General features: G+C 44.6%; 1 protein-coding gene and 1 long non-coding RNA gene across 4 annotated transcripts in view; one reads left to right on the top strand and one right to left on the bottom strand.

Annotated features, from left to right (window-relative positions):
* Positions 1-1072: 1072 nt before the first annotated feature.
* LOC147010652 (uncharacterized) lies at positions 1073-3424 on the top strand. 2 transcript variants are annotated; one of them, XR_015052504.1, is made up of 4 exons: positions 1073-1330; positions 1500-1619; positions 1865-1990; positions 2075-3424. It is a non-coding gene; the product is annotated as an uncharacterized LOC147010652 (long non-coding RNA). The 2 variants fall into 2 exon arrangements; XR_015052505.1 differs by lacking the exon at positions 1865-1990.
* The window catches only part of CUL5 (cullin 5), a 51975-nt gene continuing 33532 nt past the window's right edge, over positions 2558-21000 (bottom strand). The window contains exons 9-19 of one of the 2 annotated variants that reach the window (XR_015052503.1): positions 18487-18617; positions 18163-18270; positions 17011-17075; positions 16488-16620; positions 5761-5892; positions 5414-5537; positions 5089-5261; positions 4804-4965; positions 4554-4672; positions 4288-4411; positions 2558-4192 (exon numbers count right to left, since the gene is read on the bottom strand). Coding sequence is in view for 1 of the 2 variants with exons in the window: in XM_085860239.1 (XP_085716365.1) it covers positions 4002-4192; positions 4288-4415; positions 4554-4672; positions 4804-4965; positions 5089-5261; positions 5414-5537; positions 5761-5892; positions 16488-16620; positions 17011-17075; positions 18163-18270; positions 18487-18617 (1466 nt within the window). In the remaining variant the exon portion in view is untranslated. Of the gene's footprint in view, positions 4193-4287; positions 4416-4553; positions 4673-4803; positions 4966-5088; positions 5262-5413; positions 5538-5760; positions 5893-16487; positions 16621-17010; positions 17076-18162; positions 18271-18486; positions 18618-21000 lie in introns of both variants that reach the window. The other variant, XM_085860239.1, reaches the window with a different exon arrangement.

The following is a 21000-nucleotide window of genomic DNA, read 5'->3' as shown; positions in this document are numbered from 1 at the left end:
CCAATCTAATCGTTTCCTTCATTTTGTTGATCTCAAATTCCCGTTTCATTCGTTGCTCTTTCACTACTCTTTCTTGTTTCCTCTCCCACTGTTCCTCATGTTCTTCCTTCTCCAATCTCATCGTTTTCTTCAATTGGTCGATCTTGAATTCCTGCTTCATTTCCTCAAATTTCTTACAGCATTCCCACCATTCCTGTTTGCTTTTTATCTTATCTTCCAGGCTTTCTCTTTCCTGATTGCCTGTTCTTACGTCTTCCTGCAGCTGTCTCAATTCCAAATGGTGTTCCCGTTTTCCCTTTTCCAGCTTCGTTTTCCAAGTTCTCTCTATCCTGGGAATTACTAATTTGCTCTTCTCCTGTTCCAGATTTTTCTCTCCCCTTTTTATCGTCTCTTCTCGGATTTCCATTATCTTTTTGCCTGATCTTACCTCTTCCTTCAGTTTTTCTTTTTAATTCCAAGTCGTGTTCATCTTTTTCCTTTTCTCGCTCCCGAATTAGTTCTCGTGCATTGACCAAACGTTGTGACTCCACGCACACATACTTTTCTGAAGCCAGTCCGCGCGCCGCTGTGCCTCGTCCAATCCAATTTGCACCTTCTCGATATGCTCCACCTTTGTACCGACATCCCCCAATTGTGCCCGAAGTTTGCCAATGTCCGCCTGCCACGACCCCGTGGTTAGAAACGGTGGCTGAGAGCCCCCGCCCCGTGTTGCGCTGAGATGCGGCAGCGCCGCTATTTTGCGACTTCGAGTTCGTTTGCCGGTAAAGTTGATGCTCAGTGTATGAGGGTGAGCGTCCCCACTGATTGCAATTAGCGGTGTGGTTATAAAAAGAACCGTCCCGGGCCATGGATCCTACATCAATACACATTTCTACACCACCCTGCACCCGTTCGCCTTGAAACGCCATTTTGTTTATCGGAATAAATTTAAACAGCTCGTATTTTGGGGGAATGGAGGGTCGCTTCGCACACCCTTGATCCGATTCCCGTTAATTTTGTTTGGAGACAGGAGAGTTTGTTTCCCGCTCCTGGACACCAGTGTTACGAATTCTGCCGCTTGCCCAGCGTGCCCTTTTATTCCCCCTCCCTTCTCGCCCCGCCCTCCTTCCAGCTCCTGCAGGAAACTTCCAGAAGGGGGGCATTTTCCTCGTGGGTCGGGTTTTTTTTTTCGTAGCAATCATCCTGGTAGCGCTTCTCTATTCTCCCTCCACTCGCCCCTCCCCCCGTCCCGAAGCGCGGGAAAGTAGGAGGAAAAATCCGTGCGCTATCGGAACGCCTTCTCCTTTCTCCATGGCAGAGAGGGTTGTAGTGTGGGTGTGGGAGGAAGGAGGTGTGTATATTTACATCATTATACATAGTTGTATCAAGTTTGATCAAAATCCAATCGCTGATTCACAAATTCGTGCGATAACTTAATTTTTACCTGACATGACCTTTGACCTCTTGACTCCAATAATCTAATAAATTAATCTTTGCATCATTATACATAATTGTACCAGGTTTGACTTGGATACCTTCAGCCATTCTGAGGTTTTCATTACCACGACAAGTTATTCCTGGATGGACAAACCGAAAACACAATGCCGCCGACGACTTCGTTGGTGGAGGCATAAGTACAGGTACGTTTCAGTAAGACCAATAAGCTTTTACCGAAACCTGTGCAAAAAAAACATTTGATTATACCATAGGGTAAATCTAGATGGGAGTAAAGGGATGATGTCTGTCTGTCACATTGTGTATCTTCTCTCTTCCTGCTTCGCTCATGGACACCAAACTTCGTCTTGGCATAATTAACATTTTATTACTATTCTGCTTTCGGTATCTAAATTTCCTTGCAACCCAGTCAAAGGATTCACCATTCCAGGTGACGTCATTGTACGCGTGGCCGGAGCTTCGAGCAAAACTGTCACGGGATCCTTGTTGTTCATCCGATCAATTCCCTTCCCATCACATCAACCCTGATCATTGAGGTCATGTTATGTAACGACAGGTAATGAAAATGTAATACCACTAAAAGGGTATCATTACTTGAAAAGAGCATGGAGGTTGGTGAATTTTGTCATCCTGTTTTCAGAGGATGGCCTGGAGGTATGCACACTCCCCTCTAAGCTGCCGAGAGGAGACGTGGTGCGGGGGAAGCAGAGGGGGAGACATGGTGCGAGGGGAGACGTGGTGTGGTGAATAATGTACTTTAGTGATGTAGTTTGACGTCTTTATCATTCTTGCTAGTTCTGAAAATGCACGAATAAAAGGTTTGCCCTTTGAAGGCTATTACTTCACTCTGTAGGAGCTCTTCAGCATATCATTTTGTACACATTTGGTGGGGCGGCTATTTTTCTTCCCAGTGCCATCCCGACATGTGGAGGATTACCGTCCACCACGATTAGGTTAGACCCGAGAAGGAAAAATCTGTATTAAAGTAGATACGCGTGCACACTACCACATAGATGGATTACAATAGCCCTCCTGTCCCTTGGGGAACGGAGCGAGGCTAAACATATGCTCAAATTATCAATGCAAGTTTCGCTTTCGACTGCCATCCAAAGCAAACAGGAGATATGGTGAAACACTACTTCCAGGATTTTATATACATATTCACATTGCATCGTAATTCAAACAAAGTACAGGAACAAATGTTTATCAGACACAGGCTGTTTGTTATGCTGCATGAAGTGGGCTACCCATTGAAAGCATCTTCTGGAATACGACCATTAGCTAGAAACTGTACCACTATGGTTGTGCAATAGGCAGTAAACATAACGTCTGAGAAATAACATTTTATTTCAGTTTACTTAAGGTTTATACATCACAGCAACTGAAAACTTAACACATTTTGGAGAATAGGAAGTGGGAGAGAGGGGGTGCGCACGTGCATGCACCGCCACCACCCGACCCTCCCCCCCCCCACCACTGACCTCTCCCGTCCCCCATTCCAAACCTCAAATGATGACTTATTTAGCCAAACTCAATTCATTTCAGCACGCACTGCAACCCGTTTTCCTCTCACACCAAAAGGTGTAGTTGACGTATTGCAAGGAGATATGAAAAAGTCGCAATTCAAGGTAAGGTTCGCTTTGCACTGGTTTTTTTTTGTTTTCTTTTTCATTTACACACAAAGCATGCATTTACACTAGTTACAAGTGCCAAGGGTAAAATCTCGTCGAGAAGAATCCATACAGTCAAAACAAAAAGTAAAAGGTAATTTGGTACACTCCATTCACACCGTGCCCATTTCATTCCCAGCATTAAGCCGCTTGGCTTTGAGCCAAGTGAGATCACAGTTTTCGCCCTTTGCAGACATAAGAGAATGTTTGACGCTTCAATCAAATGTCCACAATTGTTTTTTTTTTTTTTCCAAACGAAACGAAACACTTCATCTTCACCCACATGAAGAAGAAAAAGCCTCCGCTTCCCCCGCCCCCCCCCCCAAAAAGCTTCATTCCTATATGCTTCACATCAAGAAGGAACCGAGTGTCAGCCTCTCACGTATGGGGACTCGAACCTGTCGAAGACAACCCGACGTGTGGCGATTCAAGCGGAGACTCGTGGAAAATGATGAGGCGAACGCTCTGCCGTTAACATCTTCACATTCTTTTCAGCACAATGATATCGCACCAGCATCTGTGGCCTTCCGAATATCGCAAGTTCACCAACAGCGAAGGAGCTGGTCAGCAGGAAGACTGCTTTCCCTCAAAAGCAAACCGATCAAACTTTTGGAGCGAGAAAACGTAATTGGGTAATTCCCTAGGAAATACAAACGGCAACACTTCCAGCTTTTTTGTTCTTCAAAAAGGCAGGGTATATTATCGAGTTCAAGGTCCAGACCCACTGGAGGACTAATACTTGGGTCTCCCCCCCCCCCAATAGGAGTGAAGCCTGCACAAAAATTATACTTTTAAAGAAGCGTTCACCAAAACCAAAGTAGATGTCATCGGAGAACCCAAGCAAACAAACTGAAAGGCGATCGCTGAACATCTTGTCCTTGGAGTGCCTGATACTCCTCAGGCCACATAGATGAAAGTGTTGATGTTGTCTTCGTCCCGCCGGATATATTTGTGCTCGATGAGCCACTCGATCTGCTCCTTGATCATCTTCTTCTGTGGCAGGAACATGTTCTTGAGAATCTCCACCAGCTCCGTCTGCAGCTGTGCGTTGGAGATCTTTTTCCGCATTTTCATGATCTGTATTATGGCTTCCTGCAAAAGCAAAATCAAATTGGTCTGACTTTCAAACCGAGTAGACGGATCACGGTGGAAGAAGCCAAAACCACAAGGCCCTTCACTGGACTCGCCTGTGTGCGAAGAATTCGAAGTTGGATGATGCCTTCGTTCTCCTCCTCTCTGCTCCGCTCCGTCGTGAGCTGCAGGCGGCCGATCAGGTTGATCTTGCCCCGTTTCTGCACTTTCGCATTCTTACTAGGGCAGGACCAGCAACGAGGGAAATCTGCATGCATTATCTCTCCCACAAGCGGTAAGGCAATATTACAGATACTCAACTCAGATCTTTTCAGGCATAGATTGAAAGAAACAGACAGGGATTAAATGAATGAATACATTAAAGCAAACTCCTGATTGCTCCAGAAGATTGTCCCCTCCATAAAGTCTTTGGGGGAGTTTGCTTGGGGGTCGTAAAGGAGAACTTGGCGCTTGAGTTTTGGGAAGGCGACGAGTGACTGCAAAAATCACAAAAGTACAGACACCAACAATTAATAGTTTCAGCTGATGTTTCACGTTGCTGCTTTTCACGGTATCGAGATGTCCTTGCCATTGCTCCATATGTCTTTGCACTCATCAATGCACTCACCCAGAGGGTGCGCCGTAACTCGGCATCCGGCAACTCCGTAGCCAGCTTTAGGTTCTCAAAGCTAATTTTTTCGTGTGGTCGCTGGTTCCAGGCAAACAGGATGGCAAGCTGGAAGGTAGTCACCTCCAGATCAAACTGGCCCAGTTCATTCTTAAAGGTGATCTGGAGGAGGGGGGGGGGGTAGAGGGAGAGGTAACATTGTTTCTTGAAGCATCTCACAACAAAGAGGACGAACCACACACCTCAATTTTTCACATCACGAAAGGCAAAAATGAATACACCCACAATTCCATTCGACATGAGGTGGTGCCAGTGGAGTTTGCGCCCACTGTGGTTCTTCTTGTAGAAGTCCTCCACCTCTGGGATCAGGTCCTCCAACTCCGTGGGAAGAGACACAAACATCTTCTCAGAACTTCTTGACCAAGCACCAGCGTTGAGGATCTTGATGTTAACAGAATCTGTTGCAGCGCAAACAAGGCGATGAGGCAAAATAATTTTGAAATGCATGCCTCAAGTCTATCATTTAATGGGACGAACTAATTGCGAAGCAAGTATTCCTGGTCAACCAGAAAGACAAGCTCAACCAAACAAAGAAAATGCCTGTGTATACCAGCCATAGCAAGCCTGTTGTTTTTATGCATCTCCTTAAATGCTTGGTTGAGGTCTTCTGACACCTTCACGTCCTGGAACATCCGTGCCAGCTTATTTACGTAGTCTGCCGGCATCCCCACTTCCTGTAAGGCGGAGGGATTTGTGGAAATGAAGGAATGACATCAAACAACGGAGACACAAGATTTTGTTTTGCATCCTTTGTCAAGGATGAACAAATGTCATAAGCTATTCCTCAAGAACAGTAATGTTCCCACGTCGCCAAGCACTGGCAAACATACCAATGATTGTTGAACATCAAAAATGAAAACTCAAACCCAAGCCGAGTTATTATTTCTCCATTCATACCCTGAGCCACTCAACCATGTTTTCTTCCGTCTCGCTGTCTGCAGAAATATCCAGGATAAGTCGTCGCGTGAGATGAGCCTTATGGTAGCGCATGAACACGTCCTTGTTTTGCACGTACTTCAGAACAAGGAGCTGATTTCAGGTTGGGTAAAGTAGGGGGAAAGGGTGCAAGACAAAAATTGAGGTCACCGATGTTGGCACTTTTCAATTATTCAACAGAATATTTTCTTACCCTCCCAAAAACCAAGCTAACTGCTCCGTTCCTTTGCTCACCTCTTCAAATGTGGACTCACCTGCCTGAGTGAGGCCAATCACATTATTCCCCAAACTACTCTAAGATGGCAAGCCATTTTTTTTTTTGGAATACACGAATGAGGCTCGTTAAAGCGCTCGAGCAAAATGGGAAGTGGGAAACGCCAACAACAGAATGGAAGTGAGAATGAGATAATGACACATGGGGGTTATCAAGCTATACACGAGTTGAAGGGGAAAGCAGAAAAGGAACAAACCAACCAACAATTAACAAACCAAATGAGGTGAGCGGGAAGTGGGGGGAAAAAAAAATCACAACATGGAAAAAGGGAATGCTTAGGAATGGGGTAATTTGGGGTGGAAGATGTCATGAGTTGTGGATGGGGGATGACCAAAGTTAGTGGTGAGCAGCTGTCTTGAAGCACTGGAGGAAAGGTGAGAAAAGAGGAACAAATGAGAGGTGGTGAGCAGTAGGCCTGGATTTTGGAATTTAACAAGAAGAGCGTGACTACTGGCATACCATGTAGATCCTGCAGAAACCTGAGAGGGACACAACCAAGAGAGGGCAGAGGGTGCAAGACCAAAAAAGAAGCGATAGAATACAGAGGCCACCAAACTGTCTATGAAGGGAAAGAGATAGGCCTAGACACTGCTTTGTCGTGGGAGATCCCAATGATTTCAAGGGCCATGCTTTCCATGGCATCAACGAGGGAAAGGTGTGAGGCAGGGGTGCCAGCCCAAAGGGAACAGCAGTACTCCAGCAATGAAAGCCTTGTGTTGGTTATCAAAAGTTGATTGGCCAAGGAAAGACCTTGCATAATGGAAGATGCCGAGTTGGCAACTGGCTTTGGACGCCATCTTAGAAATATTCTTTGCCCAAGAAAGGTCATGGCTGATAAGTAACTTAGCCTCGTCAAGTAGTTTGTTTAGGAGGAAGATGGGAGGATTTGCATTACGGTCCTTTCGGAGAGACAGGATGAATGTGTGGGATTTGTCGGGGATGAAAGGCATATTCCAAGTGTGTTTGACCAGTTCCTGATTCTATCAATGTCTGCAGAGAAGGAAGAGGCTGCTGCCTGTCTGTCAGTTGGATGAGAAATGATACGGCAGAGGGTGGTATAATCAGCAGAGAGGATTTTCCAGGAAATAAGAAAGATCGTTGATGAAGATGAGGAACATGGCCAAGCCCAAGAAACTGCCTTGGGGCAGCCCAGTCTAGAGAGAGAGAAAAAGAGAAAGAGATGCAGTGATTATATTTAATATTTTCAGTTGCAGGTCAAAATTAAATATTGCCAGTTTGGGGTCCTACAACTGTAGTCTGGGGCTCTGGGGTGGGCCTCAGATGCCGGAGGTTATTAGAGGGTCTTTCCTGCATTCTCAGCCATTTAAGAATGTAAAAAATGACCAAAATTGAATCAATTCTTCCTTGTCACACACGCAACCTGTCCACCAAGTTTCATCCGAATCCACCCACAACTTTTTGAGATATTGGGCTATTTATCTTTTTGGCCCTATCTATCAATGGTGAAGAATCACTTAAAATTCTAGTAGTCTGATCCGGATTCGGATCTTCACCAAAATCTAATCAGTTCGTCCCTCTGAAACACCCAACCAGTCCACAAAATTTCATCAGAATCTGTCCACAACTTTTTGAGATATCCTGCACACTAACAAACAAACAGACAAAGGGGTGAAAACATAACCTCCTTCACTTTCAGTGGTGGAGGTAATTACATGTCTTGGAACACGACAAGAAAACTATAATGCCACTCAGTAGAGCGCGTACCTCCTCCAGGTTGAACAGTTTACGTTTTGTATCCCACTGACAGGCCCGACCGAGATCCGGACTTGAACGAATATCTAATCAGCTTGTTCTTGTCACCTATCCAACTCATCCATCAAGTTTTTTTTTTTTTTTTCCAACTCGTCCACAACGTTTTGAGATATCGTGCTGTATAGCCTTTTTAGCACTCTTTCTCAATGGTGAAGAATCACTGAAAAAGTTATCGTATCTGGATCTGGATTTTCACCAAAATCCAATCAATTAGTCCTTGTCACACACCCAATCTGTCCACCAAATTTTGTCCGAATTCTTCCACAACTGTTTGAGATATCCTGTTCACAGATACAGTCAGACAGACAGAAACAAACAAAGACAGATAGGGGAGAAAACATAAACTCCACCCACCTTCAGTGGCAGAGGTAAAAATGCAAAAATTGATGATGGCATTCTAGAAACTGTGCAAGTATTTTGCTCATTTGTAAGTTTGTTATGGTCTGTGTACAAATGTATGTTTTACCTTTGAACTTAACATATATTAAAGAGTTCATAATTTAAATTGCTTTTGTTGTCATTCAATAACTGAGCTATCATTACTCCTGATAACATGACTCCTCAGCTAGCGAGCATTGGTGTGCTCCTGATAATTACCTTGGCCACCGAAGGTGGACAGAGGATATGTTTTCACCCATCTCTGTTAGCAGGATATCTCAAAAAGTTATGGACGGATTCGTATGAAACTTGATGGACAGGTTGGGTGCGTGATAAGGACGCATTGATTAGATTTGGGTGAAGATCCTGATAAGAGAATTTTTAAGTGATTCCTCACCATTGAGAGATGGGGCCACAAACGATATGTAGCATGAGAGTTCAAAAAGTTTTGGACGGTTTATGACAAAACTTGGACGACGACTTTGGGAGGTGACCAGAACGATTTGATTCGATTTTGGCTAAGCTCCGTATGCAGATCTGGCCTGTCAGTGAGACACAAAACATAAACTGTTCAGCCTGGTGGAGCTATGCACTCCACTGAGTGCCGTTCTAGTTCAAACAGTTTAGTCAGCCTGGGCACCCTAACGGTGCAGTACACAGTCAACTTCCGAACACCGTCTAAAACCACGCCGCTCATAAAGGGTCCCTGGTAATCAAGTTCTTACATATAGCCTACATTTGTTGTAGTGAACTATAAAAGGTTTTGTTTGCTGAGCTGAATTAGTCCATTTTAAGTTTTGAAAAAGCAACATTTTCCTGGGAACTGTTAACCCTCCAAATTTCAAACTGGATCTGCCCCTGAGTTTATACACTCATTTTAAACAACACTGCGGGTTTGTCGGCCTGCAGCATGTTCGGCCCCTCTCCTTGTCTGAAAATTCACTCTGGTTGGCGAAGATGCGCTGATTAAATGGGTCTCCTACTCTACTCGTTGCAATGTATAGATGTCCTCATGTAAAGGCACTGGTGGGGGAGCAGGTCTCCACACCGCCGCAGGTTCTGACCCTGGCTTTCGTCGATAGTCATCCCAAAGACTGGCGTGATCGGAAACTGACGTCGGCGGAGTTGGAAAGGAAAACCTGTGTCAGATGGAGAAAGAAGAATTCAAGGAATAAGAATAGACCCGGCACGTTCACCACTAAGCATCCGCTCCTCAAGAAGACAGTGACCTTGGTTAAGATGTAATGCGTTCCGTTACAGCGGCCATTGCGAGGATTGAGATTTTGCAACAGCATGATGGGAGTGTTAAACTTCCGTGACATCTCGTGCGGTGGCAGACCTGAAAGATTTAATAGGTTCAGAAACTCAGGTGAATAAAGGGCAAATAGGTTTTGATCAGCCAAAGAAGACACTTTTGACGGTGAAAGGTCACCCAATATCCAACAGGCGGTCAACTAGAAGATCTTACTGTGTAGACTGGAAGATCAACCATGCTATTTGTTGTGGTTAAAAAATAAAATAAAAAAAATCGCACGTGAAGCCAACCACTCAGAACTTGTATGGTTGGATGGTTCTCAAAATTTTTGATAACGTCATCTTCCGAGTTCACACAACGAGCAGGTGGTAATGCAATTATCAGCAAAATGCTCGAGTAGTTTTCGACTTCCTTCATCTGCACCACCAAATTGAGCACGTGCACATTTCTTCTGAAAGTTAGCATCGTGCAATGTCGTCACAATGGAGAGTTTTTCATGCAAGCATTGATGTTTGGTCACCTCCCTCGTCGGACCATCAGAAGAATTTGACGATCAGTACACCGCTTCTCATTTGAGTCATTAATAATACACCGCTTTAATCCAGTAATTTTGCAGTCATGACAAAGGGATTGCAGTTACATTTATAGTTACTATTCTCATTATTATTATTAACGTTACATTATTATTATTACGAAAATGATAGCGCTGAATTAAGAAACAGACTAATTTGTTACTCTCGCAATAAAAGCCTTAACCTCTCGCAGGGAAAACAAACCTGTGCTGGAGGTCTGGAACGCTGTCTTGATCGCTCCAGAAAAAAAAAAACCTGAAGACGAGGCCAAAGGAATGAAGCCTAAGACCTATATGTACTGTGTTGTTAGAAGGCCCATGACACCTATCCTTTTAATATTTGATGATCATTTTTTAACAATCGCTTTGTTTGTGTTTCACAATGAATGGAAAACACAAAGGTAGTGCATGGCGATTGTGAATATGACAGGTTCGACAATGTGTTCGGCCTGAAATGCATGAAAATATAAATTGTGGATGCTGAAGTCAGCCGTCCTATGCTCGAATGACGTCAAAGACATAATGACGCTGCATAATGGACAGACAGACAAAACTGCCACTACTTTAAGATGAAGACAAGTCTAAAGAAGACGATGGTTCACGAGGGGTATTTGACGATGTAGATTGTTTCAGAAGTCAAGGATGAGACAATGTGATAATGTTTGACCAAGTTATAAAAATTATCAACATGATGTGGTACGAGTGACAGGTTATTTGCTGCAAAATGTCGAAAACCCGGTTTTGTTCAACAACTTTAAAAATTTGACCTTTGCATAACCTTTAAAGGTCACAAAACAATCTTGTGGACATTAAAATAAGGAAACAGGATGCGTGCTATAGCTTATTGGAGTTAGTTCGTCGAAGAATGTCAAAAACCAGGTCAGGGTTCCCACTTATTTTGAGATGTCTTTTTTAAGGACTTTTAAGGGCTAAAATAACCCCTTTTTAAGGACCACATCCTAGAAATTCTAGGGGTAAATTGAGGTGAGTCACCTCGAAATTAACAAAGATAGTAAGTTTGCAAAAAATATATTTTAATAATGAACATACAGAGGTCAGAGGTCACAGCAGGAGCTTATTCAGTCGACAAGGCACAACGCGCCACACAGCCAATTGGCAAATTCACTTCACAGTTACTGTAGAATCAGCCAGGAGCAGTCACAAGTTTCCAGATGGCAGCACTCTCAATGTTAATGTGTTGTTATGTTAAAATGTTATTGTCGGTGCTGCCACCTGCAAAGTTGCAGCAGCTCCTGACTGCTTCTACACTACAGAACAGTACATTTTGTTAGCTACATGTCATTGCAATATCCAATTAGGACATAGCAGGCAAGGATTTAGCCTACTCCTCAATTTCTCTTTCTAGAACTTTGAGTTCCCCTCGTTTTTGCTTGGCAGAGTGTCTGAGAGCATTTGATTTTACCAGAAGACTGTGGCTGGTTTTGCCACCTTTTGCCTCAGCCTCGTCTACATACTTTTCTGACAATGTGGTCAGACCTTCTATGTCAGTTTCCAACACCTTCTTTCTCTTTTTCAAACCATCCACTTCATCTTCAACCATTTTTCGTTTTCTTTGGATGGCTTCTTGCCCTTTCTTTCTTTTCTCTTCTTCAAGATATTGATGGTATTTATGTCGAGAACTGGAGGCTGAGGATAGCAGTTCCTTTGTGATTTCAACTTTGAGCATTCCACCTACCAGTACAAAATAATCAATGATCTGTCTCATTGCCACAAGCATGCCTTCACCCAGGTTGTCCTTCTCTATCTGTCTGTTGAGGGAAAAACCCCTCTCAACAGACGCCTGACCATGGGAAACCTTTTCGTTTCGTTAAATAAATAAAATTTGGTTAAAATACCCACATTTAGAGGTTTTTCGGCCGTTGCTAGGCAATGGAGGGGTCCACAGCAACGGTTCTTTCTCACACATAACTAGGACATACCATGAACCTACCATACCAGTTTCATGTATATCTGACTCATAACAAACTTCGTTTTTTTTATTGTTTTCGACCAGGGTTCATTCAGTATATCTTCTCTGACAGTTTTCATAGGATCCGGCTGGAAATTTTTGACAATATGGCTGAATGTACTGCCCACAGTCGCTCGTGGCCCGATTTTTGAAAAAACAAATTTTTTATGATTTTTCAAAAATTTCAAAGTCCTGTTGCTAGGCAACAGTGGTGTCCATAGAAACGGTTCTCATTTGCACACAACTCGGTCATGGTATGAACCTCCCAACCAAGTTTCATCGAAATCGCCATTGTATTAACGGAGCACTGGACCGAACAGACAAACAGACAGACAGACAGAGACAAAAAATTTCAAAGTCCTGTTGCTCGGCATCGGTGGAGTCCAGAGCAACGGTTCTCATTTGCACACAACTAGGTCATGGTATGAACCTACCAACCAAGTTTCATCGAAATCGCCATTGTATTAACTGAAATCGCCATTTTAAATACTGATAATAAGGGTAGAACAAATCTCAAAAAAAAAATTGTTGGAATTTTTTTTTTTTCAACTCGATCGACGACTCAACAGACAGACACACAACAATAACGAATATAGTGGTCACTTATTTTTTTCGTGAAAATATTTTTCGTGAACCAATTATATAACTGGACCCCTTCTGCATCATACTTTTTTCCGTCAAAGTTGCCGGTCTAATGTGAAAGCTTTGCGAGTAAAAAGACCGGTGACCGGCGTCAAAATAAATCTGTGCCATTAAGAACTACACACTGACTACGGAAGTGGAGGAAGTCAAAAAGCCATGTGTATAGTTGGTCTTGGATACCATAAGCAGAGAGCTTGAAGATCAAGGCGGGATGTCAGACTGTATCAAATGTTTGAGATATGTCCAGAGAGACGGCCCTGATGTCATGTCTGAGATTGAGGGCTTCCATCAATTGTTGGGAGAGTCGAAGCAGCATGTTCAGGGTAGAATAAAGGGTCTGAAACGGAACTGATGATCTGAGATCAAGCTGTTGGAGAAAAGTAAGGATTTGATGTCAACTGCAATCATAGATTCCATGACCTTGCTTATAATTGGAAGCAAACTAATAGGCCTGTAGTTAAGAGTACCCATTTTTGCAGGATCTGAGCCATTGCCTTATGAGGCTGCCACCACCCCCTCCCCATTCATTATCACACTTTCACTGGCATAATGATTAGAGCATCCAGTCTGAGTCTCAGAGGTTGGTGGTTCAAACCAAACCTGGCCAAGTCATACCAAATATTTTTAAAATGTTACATCAAAGCAGCCTGGAATTTTTTTTTAAACACATACACATACACATACCTTTAGTTATCATACCCCTAATCCCACCCATTGCACACTGAATCCCGCAGTGAGGCAGTTTCCTTGAAACAACTTAGCTTCTCTACCTGGAAGGCAAATCCGACCGAAGGCAACCTCTGATCACTGCACAAAGCCCGCAACAAGTGTGTCCACTCTCAGGAGTTCCAGAAAACACCTGGCCAACCCCTCAAGACTGAACTTTAAAATGCGTCTCATGCCTCTAACATCTGGTGGTGCCTTGTGAAGTCTGTCTGGATAATGCCCCCCTCCATCCCTTACCTAACTTCAAATGGCACCACAGCCGACTGCTCATGAGAAAGCAGATTGCCTCAAATCTGTGTTTCCTTCAAAATCTTGCATCCCCAACCACTCGCTCTCTGTACCCACCCTGCCCAGTCGTATCTCACTCCTCCTGGACTTTGTCCTCGTCAATTGAACAGGTGGAGAAGTTTTTGGCAATCTTCGACTGATTCTTCAACTGGCCAGGATGGCATCAGTGCACGTGTGCTAAAAACATACTCTGCTGCTCTTGCAATCCTCTTTCTGCTCTGCTATCTATTTCACTTGTCCTATTATATGTCATCTTCCATCTGCTTGGAAGTCATCCAATATCACATGACATAAACAAGATGGAAAAACCGATCCCCTTAACTACGTATCTGTCAGCTTACTTCCAATCATCAGCAAGGTCATGGAATCCATCATCACAGCTGACATCAAATCCTTCCTCTGAAACGACCTGATTGCAGACCATCAGTTCAGATGCAGACCCAGTCAATCTTCCTGGGACATGTTGCTTCTGCTCTCCCAACAATGGATGGAGGCCCTCATTATGAGATATGGAGATCACGGCCATCTCTCTGGACGTATTTCGAGCATTCAATACAGTCTGGCGCCAAGCCTTGCTTTTCAAACCATCTGCCTATGGCATCCAAGGCCAACTCCACAAAAGGCTCACTGACTTGCTCCAATCTTGTAGCCAACGTGTGGCTCTCTACGGAATCCTTTCATCTCCTCTCACTGTCAAAGCTGGAGTGCCCAAGGCAGTGTACTGGGGCCAGTCCTTTTTTGTAAGCATAGTCAAGGCTTGTGGAAGAGCTAGAACACAGAACGGATCAGGACACATAAAAAGAACAGCAGGAAGAGAAGGGGACAATGCCAACAGCAGGGCGGAGGGAGAAAAATCGACAGACGATCAAACAAGGGATGGGGGAGAACGCAAGGGGTGGACAAGATGGATATGGAAGCAACATTTTGGTAGGGGTGGGAAGTGGTTTAATGGGTGGAGAAAAGATCATGGTTTTGGATGGGGGATGATTTGAAATGGTGGTGAACAGCTGTCTTGAAGACCAGGAGGGAAGAACGGGATTGAAGAGTGTGGAATTGATTCCACAGGTGGGAAAAAAGAGGAACATATGAGTGGAGATGAGCAGTGGTGCTGGATTTTGGTAGTTTCACTCGGAGTGGGTTGCTGTGGGACTGCGTTCATCCTGCAGATAGCTGGAGGGGACAAAGCACGTTGATGGCAAAGGGTGCAAGACCAGAAAGGAGGCAGAACAAGACAGACCACTCACCTGTCAGCAATGGCGAAGTGATAGGCCCATAGACTCAGCTTCATCGCGATAAATTCCAATGGTCTTGAAAGCCTCGTTTCCATGGAATCAAGCTGAGCAAGATGTGAGGCAGGGGAGCCAGTCCAGAGGGGAGAGCAGTACTGCATCAAGCTGCAGATGAAAGCCTTGTAGTTGGATAGGAGCTCAGGTGTGCTAAGGAAGGACTTTGTACGACAGAGGATGCCCAGTTGGCATCTGGTTTTTGAGGCCAACTTTGAAATGTGGTTTGCCCAAGAGATAGATCATGGCTGAGAGTTAGACCCAAGAGTTTGAGTGAAAGAGCATCTTTGGGAGGGTTGTTGAGAAAGTAGATGGGAGCATTTGCGGCATGGTCCTCTCGTACAGAGAGTGTGTGTGTGTGTGTGTGTGTGTGTGTGTGTGTGTGTGTGTGTGTGTGTGTGTGTGTGTGTGTGTGTGTGTGTGTGTGTGTGTGTGTGTGTGTGTGTGTGTGTGTGTGTGTGATTTCTCAGAGTTAAAAGACATAATCAAAGTGTTTGACCAGTTTGTGATTTTGTCAAGGTCTGAAGAGAGGGAAGAGGCTGCTGCCTACCTGTCAGAAGGATAAGCGATGTCAAGGCAGAGGGTAGAGTCATCAGGAAATATTTAAAGAGGATTTTCCAGTCATAGAGATCTTTTATGAAGATTAGGAACTCGTCTTTCAGACAGGCAGGCAGCAGCCTCTTCCCTCTCTGCAAACCTTGGTAGAGTCACAAGTTGGTCAACACTTGGAGTATGTCTTAATACTGACAAATCTCACACTATCACTCTGTCTCTCTGAAAGGACCATCTGGCAAACCCTCTAATCCACTTTAATAATTCTCTTGAAGAATTTCAGTCACTCAAACTCTTGTGCCTCACAATCAGCCATGATCTTTTCAGGGCAAACCACATAGCTAAGTTGGCCTGCAAATGCAGTCGTCGACTGGGCATCCTTTCCTGTGTAGTATTTTCTTGGCACACCTAAACTTTCATCGACATACAAGGCCTTTGTCAGCAACTTGATGGAGTAATGTTTTCCCCTCTGGGCTGGTGCCTCTACCTCACTCACACCTTGCTCAACTTGACATCAAGGCCCTTAAAATCATTGGAATCTCCCACGATGAAGCCGAGTTACCAGGCCTAGCACTTTCCCATCGCAGACAGGTCGATGGTTTCTCTGTCTTCCTTCACCTTGTTTCAGTTCTTGCACCCTCTGCCCTTTCCATGATCTGGCTTCTCTCCTCTCCCCCCCAGGTCTCTGCAGGATTCACATAGTCTGCCAGTAACCCCTGCCTGGTGAAACTCCCAAAATCCAGAATCACTGCTCACCTCCACTCATTCATTCCTCTTTTTTTCTCACCTGTGGAACCAACTGCCTCAATATCTTCAATCCCATTCTTCCCCCCCCGGGCTTCAAGACAGCTGTTCACTGCCATCTCAGGTCATCCAACACCTCGATGGTGTGTAAAAATGCTTGCCTCTCCAATTAAGTTTGTACATTCCTCCTCCCAGACACCCATTCCCTCCATCCCAGGCTGCGTGCCATTTACCACTTCACGAAGTTTGGCATCAATCTCTTCTGATGCAAGTTTCTTGCTGAGTGGTGTTTTGCGCAGCAGCATGTCACAATAATTCGCCAAAAGTTCAGGGCATTTCGATTCTGGCTGTGTCTTTGAGCTGAGCCTTCAAACCACAAGGAATAAAAAGGGTTTCTCGTTATTCCTGTCCGTGAGCGAGAAACAAGACTTGCAATTAAAACCAGTGGTCCACAGAAACACCTTCGTAGTGGTATGGTCGACAACTTATCAGTCAAATATCGAGTTAAACTCTAAATTAGGACTGAAAAAAATCAAACAGGCCTTTGTGATCACCAAACAGATGGCATACCATGTGCATTTTGTTTACGTATCAGTACTACCACATGACGTCACGATAAATACAAGTCGAGAATTGTGAAATAAATGCATATTAAACCTAATGACAAAAATAAAGCATACTTTTGAGCAACATCCTTTAAGAAGAGGTTGAGGAGGTGCCAACAGAGCAAGCATGCGGTGCCACAATATATCTCACCCCTTCTGCTTGGTTGGGAGTTCAAGCTTGAAAATTGTGGCATCATTGACAACTGCCTTGTAAGCCTGTCAAAGGAACAAAAGGTTCAGGTCATGTGATGAAAGGTTAGTGAGAACGATTAAACAAGGATTATCCAGTACTGTACATCAAAATAGATGTGGGAGGAAATTTTTGACAATCAATCCTGTGCTTTGGCCACACACCATTCATTTGATTTGTTAATTTACTCATCTTCGATGTAGTAACCCTGTTCTTACTATTATCTTAAAGTGACAAAATCCACCTCTCATTATCAACTCACATATCCCATTAATCTCCAGGCACGGTGTGTACGAGCAAAGAATGGCCTACTCTCTTCAAGAGTTGCCGTGGGATCTTTACACCAAAGTCAAACAGGATGGCTTCACTTCACCATCACGATGGCAACATGCACCGATACAGAAGATATAGCACCCCAAGTGGCACTGCAGCAGGACAGCAGTTTTTAGTCATATTTGACTCTACAAGAGAACAAATCCAGGGCCAGACAGCTCAGAAGCAAGTATGTTCCCAAATGAGCTACAACTCTGTCCCTGTGTCAGCAACAATTGGACTTCCATAAAAGTTTCCCATCCACTTACGAAATGGGCTTCGCTCCACTCATCTTTCAAGATCTCACCAGATCAGGTGCATTTCAGCAGATCATTATGGGTTACCTTGTATGAGGTACAGTCTGCAGCTCTCTCATCAACAATCACATTGTCAAAACTTCCACCATCCCCCACCCTTCCCTTTTCCCAATAAAAATTTGGATAATGATCAGAATCAGCAGTTCTCATTCTACGTTTAATTCTCCTTTCATTTTGAAGGTTAACGCACACAAGTCACCGATTTGTATGTTGACAGTTTGAAATAAATGTTTGGAAACAAACCATTATGCACCAAGGACAAAGCACCCGTTCCCACTCTACATGGTTGTTCGACACGGAACAAATGGGACGAGACAAATGTACAACAATTGGTACATTTCAAAATGCAAGATGGAAAAGGCAACAAAAGCTGAATGAGCACAAGTACACACTCTGATAAAGTTACATCCATTGGTCGTTTGAAAAGGGTCAAAGGGTAGGAAGGAATATGAGAGGGTGAGGGGTGGGGTACGAGATGCGGAACCTTGTCACGGCCTGTGAGGAAGCGAGGATCATCTCGAAATGCTTCGTGCACCAGCAAGCTGAATCGGTGGAAGAGCATGAGGAGCTGCTCGACGTACTTCTCGGAATCCTGTTTAAAAAAAACGTCAGGAGAAACGTTGCAGATTTTAAACTATCCAAGCAACACAGCATTTACCGTTCCAAGCTATCATCCAGCTGTATGATAGCTTGGAACAGTGAGCGCACTTGGTGTGAGCTGGATATATGTACCAAGCACCGTACACAGTTTAATCAGCGGCACCCATCCTCGCTCCCTTCCCCAAAAGGAATGAAAAGAAAGGCTTACAGTGGTAATTGTCTCTGCTGCGGCCACCATGTCAGCCAAGCCGGCACTGACTATGTGCTCCTCAAGGTCCTTCAGCATGGGCTCGATTCCATTTGGCACACGATCCATCAGCTGGAACATCAGTTGTAACTCTTTGCGGGAGGATCAAGTTAATGGAATATAGTAAAAGTTTGTCACTTTTCTCCATATATCATGCAAGTTTTATTCAATCCCACTGCACTCACATGTAGCTTTTGTTTAGGTCTGAAAATTACCAGGAGGGAGATACTATTGTTGCGGGGCCAGGTGTCGGTGGCGAGCATGACCACCAGAGGGAGCAGTGGAGTCGGCTCCACTGAACACACCGGAATTGAGGTCATGCCTTTTGGATAAGTCCGACAGGTATGGGTCCCTTGCTGAACCATGAATCGCCAATAATTCGACCGTGTGGGGTCGGGTCAATTGCCAAACTTCAATATACCTAAGTACCCACGCGGACAAAGCTACCGGGGAATTCACACCTTCGACGGACCTCGAGTGGAACGAGCCGTCACCAAGCCTGAACCGTGTGTAACCCGAGCGGAGATTACCAAGGCCCGTCGGACCAAATGAACAATTTACCGGCCCGTACGGCCTTACTAATTCTCAAAACACACCGTGCCGAGCCAATGAAAGAAACACAGAAACGAGCTGGAACATTTAACAAAAGGGATATTTATTTATAATGGGGCAGGGGAACACGCAAGAAGACAGAGTTAACCGAATAAAAGGAATGCAATTTACACACACGGCACTTAAACGTTTCTACTTAAAAGACAGGCCCACACACAGACACACACCCCCCAAAAAGAAATGGTGGCCGCGGCCGTTATTGATACCCCCACCTCGGAGGGAAGGTGAGCTGGAGGTAAGAGACTGGCTTGGACCTTTTCCGCTTCGGGCGGTTCTCGACGATCTGGCCCGGTGGGACTCGAACCCGCAACACGATGGCTCTCCAAGCACCGGGTACGGAGGGTAGCGTCGGGCGCTGGCACGCTCCACCGGAAAAAAAACAGGCGACGAGGCAGGCAAAGCAAGTCAGCTCGGCAGGCAGACAAGCGATTCGCCTCTGGCTCGCAAACAGGCGATACACGGCGGGAAGACTCTCTCAGCGGATCGCCCCCACACAATTATCCCTTTTTCTTTAGGTGGGAGGGATCCGTCTCGTGTCATTCCCCTCCTCATTGGACAGGCGTGTCGGGCAATCTCCCGGTCATCCGAAATTGGTCGGGGGGGGGGGGTGCTCATGTCTTCACCCCTCGACCAGGAAGTTGAGCCGCAATATGTTGCCTTGGCTCCCCATTGGCCGAGAGGCGGCAGACGTGCTTGCACCCCTCCGATTGGCTGAGAGGGGCGCCATGGCCGTATTTGGAGCAAAATCCAAGAGGCCAACGTCCAACGAAACCCCGCCTGGCACATTGGACTCCGCCTACGGCTGTGCTTGACACGCATGCGCGTGGTAAAGGCCGATGGTGAAGAAGCGAAGATGGGCGTTGTTGTTGTTGAAGTTTAAAATGTAAAAATCCAAACTATAAAATAACCCACAGCGCACGTACAATTAATCACCCATTAAACATAGGACGGGACCCTAACTAGAAACACATACTTACCGATATAGCTGATCTATAGGACCTGGCTGTTGTGTGCAGTAAGCTTCCAAATTCGCAACACTATCGCCAGCCATTCTCTGTCCATGACATAGATCAGAGGTGGCGAATCTTTCCTCGCCTGGTGGCCATAACAGTTATTGTTAAACTTGGTGCAGGCTGGATACATGCTTCGTGATTTTTTTAGGAATTTAAACAGCACATATGCAGATAAATAATTTATATATAAATGGAAGGAAAGTATGTTGTATGAATGATTTACATGTATGTTGCGTTACATCTACTCCTCCGAGAGGATTTTATCGAGGAAGATAAAACTTTCAGGGATTAATTAGGTGACCATGAAGTTGTGCCTGTGCACGTTTGGTTTCATTCCATCAGGTTTTGAAAAAAGATTGTTGTTTTTTCACCCATCTTTGCATTTTCTTTCTTTGGGGGGTGAATTTTGAATTATCCTGGCTATATAACCATGATGTATGATATCCGCACAGAAGCAGTACGCATGGTTTTGCTTCATGAAAGTAACCTGGGTTTTTTTATTTTTTTGAATTTTTGGGAGCGATCGAAGCAGCGGTGTGCCTATACACTGCCCAAATAAAGGGAACGTGTTAGAAGAACGTGTTGCACACTTGGAACAAGGTCCTTCCTGTTTTCCTGTTCACTTCCTGTCAAGGTTGATGCTATCGCTTGAAAAAGTGAATATGGTTATATAGAACTTAGAAGGATTTAAAGAAGTTGTAATATTTATTGGGAAATAAATTGAGAGTTTTCATTTTCCTACGTCAATGTTCTTCCTCTTTTCCTCCTTGTGCCATTAGGTGCATAGGGCTGCCGAGGCAGTTTCATTGGCTAGACCGCTATGGATTACAACCTATACGGGTTGCCACTA

Source organism: Eptatretus burgeri, chromosome 16 (assembly GCF_056783735.1).
Source record: "Eptatretus burgeri isolate ZD-2024b chromosome 16, Ebu_testis_v1, whole genome shotgun sequence".
NCBI classification, from domain to species: Eukaryota; Metazoa; Chordata; class Myxini; order Myxiniformes; family Myxinidae; genus Eptatretus; species Eptatretus burgeri.
Note: the sequence above shows the minus strand (reverse complement) of the source record. Positions and strands in the feature narration are given on the sequence as shown.